Below are 16,035 nucleotides of genomic sequence, written 5' to 3' on the forward strand. Positions count from 1 at the left end.
ATCTTCGTCTTTTCCTTTGACGATTCATTCTTACAGCTCCTTTGCTTCTGCTCTACCTGTTTCCACTACTTGCTACATGGCTACGGAGTACACGAATCATAAACTTGGTGAACATGCATCTGGATCAGGATCTGGATATGGACTCTGGTGTAATTGATTATATTTATTCTCTTCATTTCTGCTTCTTGACATTTTTCTCCTCTCATTCGAAATGTTAATGTTACCAATATATTCGCCACCCTATATATACACAACACATAGTCTATGTCTACCATGAGGATTTGATTGATCTCACTTCGCATTGTTTTCTCATTCTCTGCCTGTTCCATTATTCTGGCTAGCACAAATTCTCCTCTTGTTTCTGGCGAATACATAAGGGAGAACCTCCCTGTTTCCCAACCTTGGACCTAGATTCTGGAGCAAAACATCGTATGAGACACGCAGACCGGATGAATCAACGAATACTGCCTGGACTGACTAATGTTTGCTTTTTTTCGCCAGTTGATATCTCATGCAGTTTCCTTGCCTAACTGGTTATGACACTTCCGATGTATTTTATTGACCTGATGTATTTAAATTGTTGATTTTGCAGGCAACTTAAGAAATATGTTTTTCCAATTTGACAAGATATGAAATTAGTATATATAATTCACAGTGGAGAAGCGTAATCAGAGTTATAGTACATATGGAAACGCCTAAATGAACCTCAAGCATCCATCACATCCGTTATCAAGGTAGATTGACACTTAAAGAGGGAAACTTTCTTGTTCTCAAAAGCAGGGCACGAGTACTAGGAGATTCTCTCAACAGTACCGATGCACTTCACATGCCTAGGGGGGAACGAAACCACCAACGCCGTCACGCCTTAACGTCAAATCGCTGCAAGTACATGCCCAACTTTGGAGCCATCAACCGCCGTTTTCCTTCGTTTAGATCCAGGCGAGTGTGTGCGCGCGCGTTCCAATTGGGAGTGAAATGAGATAGCTAGGTAAGATCGATTTGGTCTAGAATGTCACTCGGCGCGCGTAGGATCTATTTAGCGGCTTGCTTTGCAGTTGGTGCGTCTGGAACCTTGACATCGGAGAAATCGTCCTGTCCAACGGCGTTGATGGTGAAGGCGTCTAATATCAAATGTCCCCTCGTTAGTGTGCCATAGTTCCGAGAAGCCGCCATTGAAAAAAGTAGGTGTTCACGTACAAACGCCAATGCAGAAACTGAAGAGAGCTGCTCCCGTAGCAATGTTTCTAACTATATACGGCCGCCGTGCGCGCATCAAGGCAGCGCCCGCCCGATAGTCTTTGTCATAATATGAGGATTTGAAGCTGCCATTATGAGTTAGTTGGGGCTTTCTCAAAAGTAGCAGCACAAGGATTCCTCGGAATAGGTAACTTACAGCGACATCTTGCGTTTCTTAACCGTATAATGACTGCACAGCAGATGCGCGGGCAGATATCTCGAGCATGCGACCTGATCAGATGCCTTTTGGCGCTTTTTCTTTTCCTCATCGGAAATTTTGATGTTGCGTCATGTGCTGCTTAGTAAGGATTACTCATCAAACATGACTCAGCACTGACTAAGATACGATCATGTGACCAATTTGTGAAGGGGCATGGCGTACTGGCCAATCAGCGCGCACCGCTGGCTACCTTTGAAGGTTGCAGGAAGGGAAAAAGGAACGACGCCTGGACGAAACGCTGAGATAGTTAGACAAGTCCACGCATCGCGAGATAAACAGGGCCCCTTTCGACAAACGAGCACCGCAGACCTTGTCTTCGCGTTCCTAGGAAGATCTGCGCCACTGTCACTCCCGCTGTCAACTTATCCAACTCCCTCCTAGCTACTCTACTCCCCGTCGTTTTGATTCCTCGCCCTGTTTCGTACCTCTCGTGTCCATCTAAAACAGCCCATTAGTCCACCATCCTCCCCCCAATTCCGCTGGATGACACTCGTAATCAACTATCAAGTCTGTCTTTGAGGTGCTTTTATAGCCTGCAGCTAGCAGCTGTTGCTTGTCTTCCCTCTTTCTTTGCTGGCAGTGGTCTGGGTAGCTATTGTCCATCATGGCTTTGCCCGGGAATAGTCTGGTAGAGCAGATGTCACAGCTAGACGCAGCTCGAAATCTCGTCCTCGGCGATGCAGCTCTCTATCCTCAGATCGTTCATGGCATACTACCTATAATTGGCGTCAATGCGCGGTTGGAGCTACGAAGATGGGGGGCCGAGTTTCTCACCGAGACGTTTTCGAGCCCGGCTTTTCCTCAGCAACCGAAGCAGAAATTAGCTACTGAAATCCTCGGTGCGGTTAACGATTTGCTGAATACACCTGAGAATGATGAGACAGTTGTCCGAGGTGCCATCATGACAGCTGCAAGCATCTATGTTCTTATATTTAGACAAGTGTATGTCATGGCTGTCTTGCATATCCCACCAGCTCTACATGCGTTATTGCATCATCTGAACGAAAGAAAACAAAACACTAATCCCCTTTATTGTCTCTATAACTAGTGTGAGCGATGCTAGCCAGGCTTCATTATGGCAAACGATGACAACCATAAAACATACTATACTGAAGAAGTGGGACGTATCTTCTCATGGTGTTAAGATATGCTGTATCAAGTTCGCTCAGAAGGTTGTCCAAGTACAAACACAGGGACCGATAGCTGATCCAAGGGTATGTGATGACAGTAATGTCAAGAGAATTCAGGAGGAGTATATTCGGAGAGCTAATACTAATACCACATCCAGCGACCGGAGAAGAACGAACCCTCCTTAGCAATCGTCCCAAGGAACCATCCACTCCTAGCTATACCTAACATTGAAGCAGAGACATCAGGTCTTCTGGATAGATTGCTTAATGTTTTCCACGAGAATTCAAGGTCAGTTGCCTCTCCACGTCGAGCTAAGGGCGCAGCTTTTAACCACGAGAAACAGCGATCCCATTTTGGTCAACGCAACGCTCAATTCGATCCCAGTCCTAATACGAACCCGGCCATCTATCTCAAACAAGATCATAAATGCCATCCTCAACTTCAATCCGCTCAAACAGGCAAACTCGCCAATCACACCAACAACGAAAGTAAATATTAAGTCTATGGAAAGGACGACAAGAGCGCTATTGTTAAGTATAGTTAAAAAGTGCGTAGATCACACGCCAGTAGCCTCCCGACATGGTTCGGCTAACGGTGAATTGCTATCTAGGGCTCCTACCCACCCCCTGGCCGGGCGTATTCAACAATACATTGAGCGACTGGCACAATCACACAATGAGATATTCGATGAAGCATCACGGAAACGTGCTTTACCCGCAGAACCTACTGATGTAGTAGACAGCGCAAAGCGAGCAAGGCTGGGCCTTGAAACACCACCTCAGCACAAAATTCCTCCACTTCCGCCAGGTCCTACAAGTTTCGGGCAGCTGTTTACCCTTACAGAGGATGTCGGTCTCGCTTCGTTCGACGTGAAGCAGCTCCCGGTAGACTTGGTGGTGAAGATTATCATCCCAGTACTTACTCGGGTGGGAGGAGAATCCTTAGATTTGGCTATCGGGGTATGTTTGCCCCTGCTCCTGATCAGGTCCCGTTTGGACTTTGAGTATATATGCTAAAGGATTTATAGGCTGTCCGTTCTCGATATGAGACCATCTGCAAGAAGCAAGTATTTGAAAGACAAAATCAGGCTGCCAGCGCACCCCCCGCAGCTGATGAAGACGATGATGACTACGAGCCAGAGTATCAGCCAATGGATATTCCTGGCCCGCCTACCGATATTGCTAAACCCGAAGCACCTTCGACTGAGGCTTTACCGGATATTGTTTCACTAGGCCCATTCGTATTGCCGAGGCCACCGCCTCTATCCCCTGAGGATGTTGAACATCTAGGCAAGGAGACAGTCAGCAGGATATTTTCAATGATCTCTACTCTCCCACAGTCTTCAAAAGCTGTTGCCAACAACCCTTCTCAGTCTCTTGGATTCGGGAGGTTAGCTGCCAGTTCTTCTGATCGAGAATCGTGGCTGACCCTACTTACGAGACTTGCTACCCGCTCATCAGCTGGCCTTGAGAGCGAGGAAAGCGTCGATGATCAAAAAGAGCCCGGAAAACAGAACATTGCCAATACCATTCGCAATATGCTTTACCGCTATGTCCTAGAAGACTTTAGAGCTCGGATGAACTTTGCCATCTCCTGGATGAACGAAGAGTGGTATAATGACCAGATACAGCTGAAGAATGCCAGCTCACAGATTGAGGGGGACCCAAAGAACCCCTACGTACCAATTCATTATGGCCGCTGGTCTTTGAAGCTGCTGGAAGGCATGCTTCCATACCTTGATGCCAAGGATAAAGTTCTCATACGATTCTTAAGTGAATTGCCCGAACTGGACTCTCCCTTAATACAAAAGGTGAAGACCCTAGCAAACGATCCAGAGAGAGTCAGCCTGTGTATTCAAGCTTTGCAGTAAGTACCCGTCAGCGCCGTTTCATCACCTAATTTGGGAATTGCTAACATAAAATAGTTATCTTATCATCGTCCGGCCCCCTGCTAGACAACTCTGCCTAGATGCATTGGTGGACTTATACCAGACAAGTATGCTAGCTCCCCAGTACGAACCCCATAGGCAGGATTCCCAGCTGACTCTTAAATCAAACAGTGGAGGAAACTCGCCCGCTTGCAACGAAGATTCTCCTAAAGTGGAAACCGGAAGTCCTCCCGGAGCAAGCGAAACAAGTGCCAACCCGGGATCCCCGTCGGAATCCCAATTCGGCCAACTCTACGCCTGTGCCTCAGAATGGTACCACTCCTACTCCTCAAAACAGCGGAACTCCGATTCAGACAGCCCCGACTGGCATAACATCTTCCTAGCCTTGTTTCTATCTCCTTTTTTCGCTCTTTTTTCCTTTTTTCCCTCGTGTTTCTGTTTGCTTGGCCTTCTACCTACGGTTTGAGGAGCCGGCCAAGTCATGATTGGGTAAATTGTACTATACCACGAGAGGTTCTGTTTGATTTTATTTTACACCAACAGTTTGTACGATCAGTTCTCAGTGGTTGCTGGGTGCATCTTGCCAATGGGTGAGCTGCTAGGGTGCTGTAAGATAGACGCCCTGCTTTAGTTATTCTTAACAACCTTGAACTGGGTCTTAGTTCGGGGGATCCAATCTTTTCCTTTTTTCACTTTTTATTCTCTCTTTTCTTAGATTTAAAAGCTCGTCCAAATCCCTTGACACACAATTCATAGATTATTCCGCCTGGCAATTGAACTGGTAGTGTTTAAAGCGGCGACAAAAGCAACTAAGGGTGTTTCATGCCGCTTTAACGGTCATTCTTATCGTCCCGCGTCCTCATAAGATTGGAAGCTACATCGTTAATGGTTTGAATCACTTGCCTGCAAGCTACAACTACGTCTCCAGTACTGAACAGGCACTTGGATCTTGGTTCCCTTTACATACTAGATTTCGATCCTATAACGATGTCGTCATCTCCCTCGGTACCGGAACGGCTAACTGAGATATTATCTACTTCGACTTTCCCGCTTGAATCGCTGATAGAGCTTGAGGGAACGATCAACATTAAATATTCGCAGGATGGCGCAGCAAGTGATAGGGAGTTTTTAAGCACATATTACTCTTCATATTTAATATGTCTTCTTCTTGACGATGATATGTAAGAATGGCCCGTATTTCGTAACTGATCAAAGTGTTAACAGCTCTGTATAACAGATATGAAGCTCGGATGATATTCCGCCGCTTGCCTATTACTCTACTTGAGGACGATACCTTGATGAAAGCTCTCGAAAAGCTAGTACGAGCTGTTGGGACGAGGGACCATGGGACAGTTTATGAGATTCTCAAGACAGCCCCATGGCATAAGCTTACTGAACCTCTAGTTCAGTCCTATACTGGTTCGTGTGATAGAAAGAGCATGCCATGGGATTTGAGAGAGCGGTTTCTAATCTGTACTGCTTTAGTTCATTACCGGAACAAGGTCATAGACGATACCAGTTTATCATATAAGACGGTTAGGCTACCCACCATCGAATCAAAGCTAGGACTTGAGCCAGACTCGGACGCTATGGAAGATACTGGCGACGACGTACCATCGCAATTGATACAGGATCTTTCTGCAAAAGGCTGGACCTATGATTCTGTTTCAAGGTTGATGCACCCCGCAAGGCCAGCAACTCGGCCGGGTGCACAAGAGAGGGTAACGCTCGGGCAAATAACTGCACTTATCGGGAACCATGGAAGTGGCTGAAGTTCATGTTCCACCATAGGTGGATTGAAAACCTGCAATTTAGGCACTCCGTACGCTGATGCGGTTCAAACTAGACATTTTTTTGGGTTTCTACCATCCAACCCACGAATCTTGGAATTATTAGTAGCATCCGCTACTACTAATATACTCCACGGGTGAAGAGATCATAATCAATCATACAACGGAGGGACTCTGCATTAGAACTCTGCAAAGGGATCTTTGTCAATGGCGTGGTCATGCTAGAAGTCATTATCATCAACAACAACGTAGGATAATAGATCAATAGGAGACGGTACACCACTGGAGAAATTCCATGAGTATATACAGCAAGAAACAAATCTATTGATGCGGCTGCTTCCCTTCGTCTTTTGCTCAACAGACTAAAAAAAATGAGATGATACAATAATACATAGTAAAGATGGCTTCGGCTCCCTCTTCCAAGTGCTGGGACCGAGGCCACCTTCACATTTTGGTAGCAGCATCAACGAGCCCAGATCGTGGCATTTTCCGGATTCAAGATAATGGGCTGGTTGAGCTGCCTAATAATCCGTCTTGTCATCACTTTTGCCCTTCCCCAAATGTAATGTCACGGTCTTATTTCGCCGTCTCACCCGCGGTAGCCTTCAAAAGAGCCTCTAGATCAAATCTCGCATCGTTTGGATCGGTGATAACTATTATCTGGTGAGCCGGAGGGCCGGATGAAAAAAACTTGTTTATGCGGTGTTTGAAGCGGTTAACATACCACTGCTGTCGTCCTTCTTTGGTGGCGAGGTCTTGTTCTTGTATTCAGCCCTTGCCTGCTCTATCAAAGACTCCTTTCTCTTGTATTCTCTTTCTATCTGAGCGGCTCTCGCTTGTGTGTTGAGAGTAGACTGATGGTATAAACCGTAGAAGACACCCGCGAAGAGAGCGGAATATCGCAGGACCTACACCAGCGCATAAACATCAGTAAACGGAAACCCATCACACAGTATCATCCACGATGCCATCGAAACAATTGACATGCGTATATCACTGTCTTCGGACAGGAATTTGCGATTGAAGCCTTACGTTAACTCCTTGGGATGTTGCCATTTTTAACCACGAAAGTGAAGGGAGAATCCCCAGCGACAGGGGTGTCGAGAAAAATAGCGAGGTAACGGGAGGGGACAAAGAGTATATATCTCTGGCGATGCAATTCGCACAGCAGCCACTTGCGATCTGAGCTCAATGGAGGTTCCCGGACGACGGCTTGGTGGTGTTTTTCGACCCAAGTTCGGATTTGAGATTGAACGTTCCGGGATTTTCTGATGTTCCTGACTCCGCTTATGTAATATTTTGATGTCCATCAACGCCAGGGATGAAAGCAGAGCAGCAGCGAGAAGAGGTTCGAGGCAGGCAGTTGGGCAGACTACACGGTTGAGTACGGTGGTTTCAAGAAGCAGCAGCAGCAGCAGAGGCGAAGAAGACGAAGCCAAGGCGGATAAGAGACAGCCGGCTGGAAGAGCAAAGATGGCGGACCGGAATATGCAGCTGAGAAAGGAGGAGATACTCGCGAAGAAGGCCAAGCTCGCGGAGCTGAAGAGGCAGCGAGAGTTACGACAGCGGGAGTTCTCGCAGAATCGCATGAGCGTTGGGGAGAGCTCTGAGGTAGGTGGCTTGTATACGTTTGGTCTGACTGAACTGTGGCAGTTATGCTGGGCAGTATAGCTAATGGTTTTTATAGGTGGTGGCTCCCGTTCCGAATCGGTCTGACAACAGAGCAGAACTAGACAACCTCATATCCAGATTGGTTGATAGGCCTTCGTCGGCAGCTTTGAAAGATGGAGGCGAGCAGTCTCCAAGAGGCCGGGGTAGCAGGCCCAATTCGGTTCTCAGCGCTGGACAGTTGAGCGGAGATATGGAAACATTTACATCTCCAGCCCGACCTATGTCCCTGTCTATAGCGACGCAAACAATCGACGAAACGCCCTACAATGCCGTACCAGAACCAGCCCCAGCAGCTCCCCCCAAGGTAGAAATTCTTACATACAGCAAAGGTGTCCAGACAGACTCCATCCCAGAGCCAGAAACACCGGTAGATGATGATATATCGGAATTGGAGGACGGTGGCTCACCTACCACTCCATCTCGAACGTCTAAGCGTTTCAGTCGGAGAGCCAGAGAGAAAGACGAAGAGATACGTGATAACTTACGAAAGGAGATTGAAGAAGAGCTAAAACTGGCAAAGGATTGGGCCAATGGCGGACCAACAACCACATCTACGCAACTGCGATACCCACTACGAACATTGACTGCGGACGAGCTGAATGCAGTGACTTCAGCAAGCGAGTTTTTGGATTTCGTTGAAAGATCTAGCAAGGTTATTGAGCGAGCGTTAGACGAAGAATATGACGTTCTTGCTGACTATGCCCTTGGCGGCGTTGGTGCAGAGGACGAGGATGATGAAGAGTATGGCACAGGCAAGAAGAGAAGAGACCTGAAAGAAATCACACAATTTTTTGACGAACGATGGAGCAAGAAACGAATGATCAGTGATATAAGTTTCTCTCCAAAGGTGTGTTTGTCTCGTCCTATGTGCTGCTGGTTATGGAAGGTAATGTAGCATGCTAACGACGTATCTAGTTCCCTGAGCTTGTTTTGGCATCCTATACCAAAAACCCAACAGCACCTCATGAGCCAGATGGCCTGGTACAAGTGTGGAACCAACATCTACACACACGGCCTGAATACGTGTTTCACTCAACTTCAGATATACTGACGGCAAAGTTCTCTCCGTTTCACCCAAACCTGATCGTGGGTGGATCATACTCTGGGCAGGTTCTGCTATGGGATACGCGATCATCCCGAGCGGGAGGTGGTGCTCCCGTACAAAAGACGCCGCTGTCGGGCTCCGGTCACACCCACCCGGTGTACAGCATTGCAATTGTGGGAACACAGAATGCACATAACATCCTGACAGCTTCGACGGACGGAGTTGTCTGTGGATGGACGGTTGACATGCTCTCACAGCCACAGGAATACCTGGAGCTGACCACCCCTCCGCCATCTAAGACTGAAGACCTGGCTCCCACGACACTGTCGTTCCCCCAGTCAGACCCGACTTTCTTCCTTGTTGGCACTGAAGAGGGGACGATATATCCGTGCCATCGATATGACCGTGCAGGGGCCAAGTCCGGTACCGACCACCGTCTCTCGTACCGAGGCCACGCTGCCCCAATCATGTCAACGGCCTTCCATCCTGCCCGAGGGCCGGTAGATCTAAGCGATTTGATGCTCAGTTCGAGTCTGGACTGGAGCGTGAAACTCTGGCGTATCCGTGCCCCGGCCTCGACCTCGACATCGGGAACCTCTTCCACTGCTCAGCTGCAGACCGTCTCACCCATCCTTGACATCACCCGCGAAGATGTAGTGTATGACGCCAAATGGTCTCCTCATCGACCCAGCATCTTCTCCCTTGTTGACGGAGCTGGAAGGCTTGAGATATGGGACTTGCAGCAGGAGGTAGAGGTGCCCGTTGCCAGCGCCACGCCAACCGCTGGCCGCGGCGGTGTCTTGACCAAGGGACTGAACAAGGTCGCATGGGAAGAACGAGAGGGCCGAAGAATTGCTACCGGTGGTCTTGACGGAGTGGTGACTGTCTTTGATGTTGGAAAGGGGCTGAGTGGCAGTGCTGAAGATGTCTCGGCGGACGAATGGGCGGGCATGAAGCGCCTCACGGGCCGACTTGAACAGGCCAGCCGTGAGAGGAACCTGTAGCTGCCTCGCTCGCCCTGCTTCTTGTTCGTCTCTTCACGCCGTCATCCTCTTCTGCATTGGCTCCTTTGCTGCTCCTGTACCATATGCCGTATTTAGTATACCCCTTGTTCTTCACCTGCGATAAACTAATCCAGCGTAACCCATCTCTTCCACTTCCGCTATTGTCTATACTATATGCCATCTATCTAGATATGTCTTCTATCATCTACATCACTTCCATCTCTCCATCTCTCCATCTCTCTATCTCCGTCTTTCTATAGCCGACGCTCTCTAATGGCGGATATTATGTAATCTCTGACTAAGCCTATGACGTCCATCGCTTTTTCTCACCAAAAAAGTCGAAAAAAACAACAGAAAAAGAACAGAAAATCAAGAGACAAACAAAACAAGAGACGAAGTGAAGGCGAAGGCGGGAGAAGATGGAGACGTCGAGCTGTCCGGCTGCGTGAAAGAAGCCTCTCTGCTGGACGCTCTCCGTCGTCTTCGCTTCACCGAGTCTCGCACTGCCCTGTCCTGCCCTGGGGGAACTAGCCGTGGAGTCAAAAGAAAAATGCACCCTTGGGCGGACGGAACCATTTCCACTTGCTGGAATCCGCCGTATAGAACACATATATTAACCTAGCTAACCCCCCCCAGCTGCAGCTCTCCTGCTTGTCTGTCATCTTTCGCTTTGCCATCAGAGTCATATTTGGCCCTCATGCGCCTCTGCGCCAACAAAGAAGCAAGCATCGTGGAACGGTCACTTTTCACTTCTGCCGCTTAACTATCCGTACGCGTGACTTTTGACCCCCCTCCGAGTCTATAAAGCCGCCGGCCAGCACAGCCTGGGAGGAAGAAGAAGAAGAAGAAGAAGCAGTGGAAAGAAACAGAGACAAGACTCGATACTGACGCTGACGGAGCTTTGATTTTACCCTCTGACTATGGTCGATTACATTCCTCCTCCGGAGCCGAGACAGCTTTTAGCGCCGCTGCTTGCTTGTCTCCCCCTCGGCTTTGCGGCTTCGAGGCCGCCGCCAGTGCTGCTCCCTCTGCTCTCTCCGGTCCTTCGACAGCGAGTACAGCTGCTCGGTGCGGGTTCGGGTACTGGTTCTACTTCGTCGGCGGAGTCGTGGCTCCGACTGCTGTGCTGGGGCCCGGCCAATGCTGCCGAAGTGGAGAGGATCGTGGGCGAGGCAGAGAGCTCGTTTGAACCACACCCTGTGTCGGGAGAGATAGAGATCCCTGACGATATCATAATAGCGTATAGATGGCTTGACGCCGAGACCCTACGATGTCAGCTCCCGCTGGACGAGTTTGGGCTGACGGTGGTGTATGTGTGGTGTCCCCTGGACCAGGAGGGCGGTGGTGCTGGATGGAGGGTCGCTGAAGTCCTCCCTCTTGACGCTCTGCGAGACGAAGAGGGTGCCTGGTTCCGCTCCATTGGGGAGGCCAGCGAGGCCCTGCGAGAGTCGACGGCCAAGGAACCTGTGAAAGAGGCGAAGGCCAGTGTTCCTGTCATTGTACACGAGGATGACAACCGAGACGGCGAGGACGAGGACGACTACTGGGCCCAGTACGACAATGTGCAGTCTCGTACACCGGCGAACGGTGCAGTCAGCCTAGGTCCAGACCAGCACAACGGCCGCGGAGGAGAGCAGATGTCTGATGCGGCATACTACAACCAGTACTCCAATGTCCAGCCTGCCCTGGACAACGACGACCCTACCATCGACAAGGCGGAAGTAGGAGACTCTTCTCTCAACGGAAATACCCTGGAAGACATCTTCAAGCGGCAGATGGGCAACATCATTCAGCAACAGCAGCTACAGTCCCAGTCTGCCGCCGCCGCCGCACCTGAACGCGGCAGACAGCCAGCCGAAGAGGAGTCAGAACTACCACTCAACCACCCACGACCTGCCTCCGCCTCGTCCTCGAACCGGTCTGACGCTATCTCCAAGCTCGAGTACTCAGCGGAGTGCCAGTCGGCCTCTGAGATGGCCATCCGCCAGCACATCTCGACCAACGTCAAGAGCATGTTCCGCCTTGCCAGGGCGGCTGGTATGTCGCGCGCAGAGTACCAGGCCATGATAACGAGGGAGCTTGAACTGCTTGAAATGATGGAAAATGACGATTAAAGCCCTGCATGGACGGCGTTTTTGGTGTATTCAGCCTTGTTCTTGTTCTTACTGATGCTTTTACTGCCTTGGATGCATAACTCCCTGAGCATTTACCACTGTGTACTAGAAAGAAAGCCCACTGTATAGCCATTGTTACTACCAATTATCACTGTATATGCATAGCTCACTCACTCACTCTCTCGCTCTCTCTCTTCTCGTGTCCGTCGGAGAATTAACAAACGGCCTGTCTGGGGTTTCAGGAGACGCTGGCCAAGCGCCTGCAGGGAAGGAGAAAAAAAAAAAAAGCTGTGACTTCGATATCGTCTTCGCTTGCAGCAACACCACCCCTTTCTCCCTCTTCTTCTCCGTCTTGCTTCTACTTCTTCTCGTCTTCTTTTTAATTACTCTTCTTTTCTACCCTTCTTAACGCTCTTTAATTATGTCCTTCTAAGGTTCTTTTTCTCCCCCTTTCATTCTCACGTGCATGAGGTATGCAGCGACAGATTCGCGTTACTTTGCCCGTCCTGTACCCTTTTTCTCTACGCTGGGCCATTTGATGCTAACGTGTTCAGTTTGGACAGTTGATAACATACCAAATTCCACTCCTCTCGAAGCAGATTCTCGCTCGGATAGAGGATACACTGCAGAATCTACGCCTACGACTGTCTGCCAGACGATGGCGTCCCCGTCCTCCAGCGTTCGACACCGGGGCGGCAAGAAGAACGGCGAGAGCCCTACCCCCTCTCCAGCAGCTGCGTCGGGCTTGAAGAGCGCTGAGAATAAGCCAGCTGTAAAGAAGGGAAAGGGACAGACCGAGTCCTCGTCAGAATGGGATTACAGACTTGCCCTGGTCATTGTTACCATTGGCGCGTTTGCTACGAGGTTCTGGAAGATCAGCTATCCTGACCAGGTGGTGTTTGATGAAGTACACTTCGGAAAGGTCAGTTTAGAAGCATTGCTGTTATATCTCGATATAATTGTCTTGTAGGCATAGATGGGAGAGCGGCTGGGCTGACGCTGTGTGCTGCAGTTTGCTTCACTTTATATCCAAGGCACATACTTCTTCGATGTCCACCCGCCGTTTGCCAAACTCCTCTTTGCGCTGGTCGGCTGGCTGGTTGGATTCGATGGAAAATTCCTGTTTGAAAACATTGGAGACTCGTACACGGACAACAAGGTGCCTTATGTTGCCCTTCGCGCTCTACCGGCCATGCTTGGCTCCCTGACCGTCCCCGTCGTGTTTCTCATTATGTGGGAATCTGGCTACTCGCTCCCTGCCTGTGTTCTTTCCGCCGGTCTTCTCCTGTTCGACAATGCCCATATCGGCGAGGATAGGCTGATTCTGCTCGATGCCACTCTTGTCATTTCAATGGCATTGAGTGTGCTCTGCTATATCAAATTCCACAAGAACAGACACCAACCTTTTAGCCGAAAGTGGTGGAAATGGATGCTTATGACCGGCATTGCTCTCAGCTGTGTCATCTCGACCAAGTATGTTGGTGTCTTCACCTTCGTGACCATCGGATCTGCTGTCTTGATCGATCTATGGGGGTTGCTTGATGTGAACCGCCGCCGGGGCAAGCTTAGTCTCTTCGAGTTTGGTACCCATTTCGCTGCTCGTGCGTTCGGCTTGATCATCGTCCCCTTTTTCATCTACCTCCTCTGGTTCCAGGTCCATTTTGCTATTCTCACCAAGTCTGGCCCCGGTGATGACTTCATGAGCCCAGAGTTCCAGGCCTCGCTCAGTGATAACCCCATGTTTGCTCAGTCCAAGGGAGTCGAATACTATGATGTACTTACTTTCCGACACAAGGACACCAAGGTCTACCTACACAGTCACCCTGACCGCTATCCTCTTCGATATGATGACGGCCGTGTCTCCAGTCAGGGCCAGCAGGTCACCGGATACCCTCACAACGACACCAACAACCACTGGGAAATCCTGCCTCAGGTCCCCTTTGCTTCTGATAACCGTACCGGACACAAAGTTCGCAATGGACATATCGTGCAGCTCCGCCATGTCGCTACCAACACCTTCCTTCTCTCACACGATGTTGCGTCTCCCAGCTACCCAACCAACCAGGAGTTTACCACTACCTCCCCTGAAGAAGCGGCTGGCAACCGACATAACGACACCTTGTTCGAGATCCAGGTCCCCAAGGGCAAGGCTGATGAGGAATTCCGAACCCGCTCCAGCCTGTTCAACCTGATCCATTTCCCTTCAAAGGTTGCTATGTGGACTCATACCAACCCTCTGCCAGACTGGGGATACAAGCAGGCTGAAATTAACGGAAACAAGAACTCCAAGGACCCAAGCAACCTCTGGTATGCGGAAGATATCCCATCTTTGGCGCCGGACAGCCCTCGAAGTCACCAGGAACCTCGCAAGGTCCAGCCAATGCGTTTCCTGAAGAAGTACCTCGAACTCCAGGCTGCCATGTTCCACCATAACAACGCCTTGACGAGCAGCCATCCGTATGCCAGTGAACCGTTCCAGTGGCCCTTCTTGCTTCGTGGTGTCAGCTTCTGGACAAAGAACGACACCCGAGAACAAATCTACTTCCTTGGAAACCCCGTCGGATGGTGGCTTTGCAGCAGCCTTCTCGCGGTTTTTGTCGGTATTCTCGGAGCCGACCAGCTTGCTCTCCGTCGTGGAATCGACGCCCTGGAAGAAAGTAAGTACATGTCTTCCGTCTCATCGTTTGTCATGAGCTAATGGTAATCAATCAGTCTGGGGCCCAGGAACCCGTCACCGCCTGTACAACAGCACCGGTTTCTTCTTCCTCTGCTGGGCAGCTCACTACTTCCCGTTCTATCTTATGGGCAGACAACGCTTCCTGCACCACTATCTCCCTTCTCACATAGCGTCTGTTCTGGTCACTGGCGCCCTGGTCGAGTTCATCTTCAACATTGACCCCGCCGGTTTGAGCGAGGACTTCGTGGCGAGCAAGCCTGGCCATGGCCCGCTAAAGATCAAGCACACCCGGCAGAGCCTCTTGGCCATCTGGGCCGCTACTATCGCGATCCTGGGAGCAACAATCTGGGGCTTCGGCTTCTTTGCTCCACTCACCTACGGAACTCCAGGTTTGGACGTTGCTGGAATCAACGCCAGAAAGTGGCTCTCTTACGACTTGCACTTTGCAAAGTAACTTACACTTTGATGAAAGATGAGCTGAATACTCTGTGTACATCTGTACAGGGAAGAGGATGTTCACTATGAACACCCATGCGAATCCCCTTGATCCTATAATTCCCCCCTCATTACCTCTTATCAACCGCAATCCCCCCAAAAGACCTTCTATTTCCTTTGCTATCCTCCCATGCTCAGCTAGGTTTATTTTAATAGAGCACATTATCTCCCATATTTTCGAGGACGTCTCTGCATATCTCGTCTCAACTACCTGTACTCCGTACATGCTGCATATCTGGTGCACACCATGCAACGAATAAGAAGTCGGCCAGCAGCCCCTCCATGAGAAACCAAGTATCTGACTGTTCATCGAGTAAGCAGGATTCAGCAGCAAACCATGCACCAACGGGCCCCATAGCCTTTGCCCATCGCCATGTCCTCTGCTCCTTTGGCCCTTTTTCTTCCTTATTCCCTGCTTACAGCCGTCTTTGTCATGCTGCGCTAAGCCCGCTAAGCCCACCCGGAGAGCCGAGGCTTGGCTTTTGTCAGTGATGACAAACGTCTCTTTTTGCTGCTTTTTTGCTTTTTCCTCGTTTTCGCCTTCTCGACCAGCAAACAACCCGGCCGGCCAGCCAGCCAGCCAGCGTGAAACGATAACCAAGCAACCATGACGGAGAAACCGACCAGATGGTTCGGCATGCACGGAGTTCCATAGGAAAAAGCTGGCCAGAAGCTTAATTAAGAAGGTTAAGTTGCTGCGTGGTGGGCCCTGGTTTGTCTGGTCTTACTCAGGCTTCCCTAAGGCCTTATAAAGCCGCCGTCAT

General features: G+C 49.8%; 6 protein-coding genes across 6 annotated transcripts; 5 read left to right on the forward strand and 1 right to left on the reverse strand.

The window, feature by feature from the left end:
* Positions 1 to 2,060: 2,060 nt before the first annotated feature.
* On the forward strand, positions 2,061 to 4,941 carry ARB_06482 (mRNA cleavage and polyadenylation specificity factor complex subunit (Pta1), putative; the record flags this gene model as incomplete). The annotated part of the gene is made up of 6 exons (XM_003015313.1): positions 2,061 to 2,398; positions 2,505 to 2,670; positions 2,745 to 3,075; positions 3,158 to 3,546; positions 3,615 to 4,453; positions 4,614 to 4,941. 6 exons carry the CDS (start codon positions 2,061 to 2,063, stop codon positions 4,939 to 4,941), a joined length of 2,391 nt encoding a protein of 796 aa, XP_003015359.1.
* A 521-nt stretch (positions 4,942 to 5,462) lies between these two features.
* On the forward strand, positions 5,463 to 6,247 carry ARB_06483 (COP9 signalosome subunit 8 (CsnH), putative; the record flags this gene model as incomplete). Its single annotated transcript, XM_003015314.1, has 2 exons — positions 5,463 to 5,656; positions 5,713 to 6,247. The coding sequence occupies 2 exons, from the start codon at positions 5,463 to 5,465 to the stop codon at positions 6,245 to 6,247; spliced, it is 729 nt and encodes a 242-aa protein (XP_003015360.1).
* A 594-nt stretch (positions 6,248 to 6,841) lies between these two features.
* ARB_06484 (uncharacterized protein) lies at positions 6,842 to 7,321 on the reverse strand (the record flags this gene model as incomplete). The annotated part of the gene is made up of 3 exons (XM_003015315.1): positions 6,842 to 6,918; positions 6,990 to 7,173; positions 7,298 to 7,321. 3 exons carry the CDS (start codon positions 7,319 to 7,321, stop codon positions 6,842 to 6,844), a joined length of 285 nt encoding a protein of 94 aa, XP_003015361.1.
* Positions 7,322 to 7,567: 246 nt separating this feature from the next.
* ARB_06485 (uncharacterized protein) lies at positions 7,568 to 9,985 on the forward strand (the record flags this gene model as incomplete). Its single annotated transcript, XM_003015316.1, has 3 exons — positions 7,568 to 7,876; positions 7,953 to 8,783; positions 8,852 to 9,985. 3 exons carry the CDS (start codon positions 7,568 to 7,570, stop codon positions 9,983 to 9,985), a joined length of 2,274 nt encoding a protein of 757 aa, XP_003015362.1.
* A 920-nt stretch (positions 9,986 to 10,905) lies between these two features.
* ARB_06486 (uncharacterized protein) lies at positions 10,906 to 12,099 on the forward strand (the record flags this gene model as incomplete). The annotated part of the gene is made up of 1 exon (XM_003015317.1): positions 10,906 to 12,099. The coding sequence occupies one exon, from the start codon at positions 10,906 to 10,908 to the stop codon at positions 12,097 to 12,099; it is 1,194 nt and encodes a 397-aa protein (XP_003015363.1).
* Positions 12,100 to 12,757: 658 nt separating this feature from the next.
* On the forward strand, positions 12,758 to 15,230 carry ARB_06487 (uncharacterized protein; the record flags this gene model as incomplete). The annotated part of the gene is made up of 3 exons (XM_003015318.1): positions 12,758 to 13,021; positions 13,112 to 14,756; positions 14,812 to 15,230. 3 exons carry the CDS (start codon positions 12,758 to 12,760, stop codon positions 15,228 to 15,230), a joined length of 2,328 nt encoding a protein of 775 aa, XP_003015364.1.
* Between the last annotated feature and the right edge of the window lie 805 nt (positions 15,231 to 16,035).

This window comes from Trichophyton benhamiae (assembly GCF_000151125.1).
Source record: "Trichophyton benhamiae CBS 112371 chromosome Unknown contig01535.1, whole genome shotgun sequence".
NCBI classification, from domain to species: domain Eukaryota; kingdom Fungi; phylum Ascomycota; class Eurotiomycetes; order Onygenales; family Arthrodermataceae; genus Trichophyton; species Trichophyton benhamiae.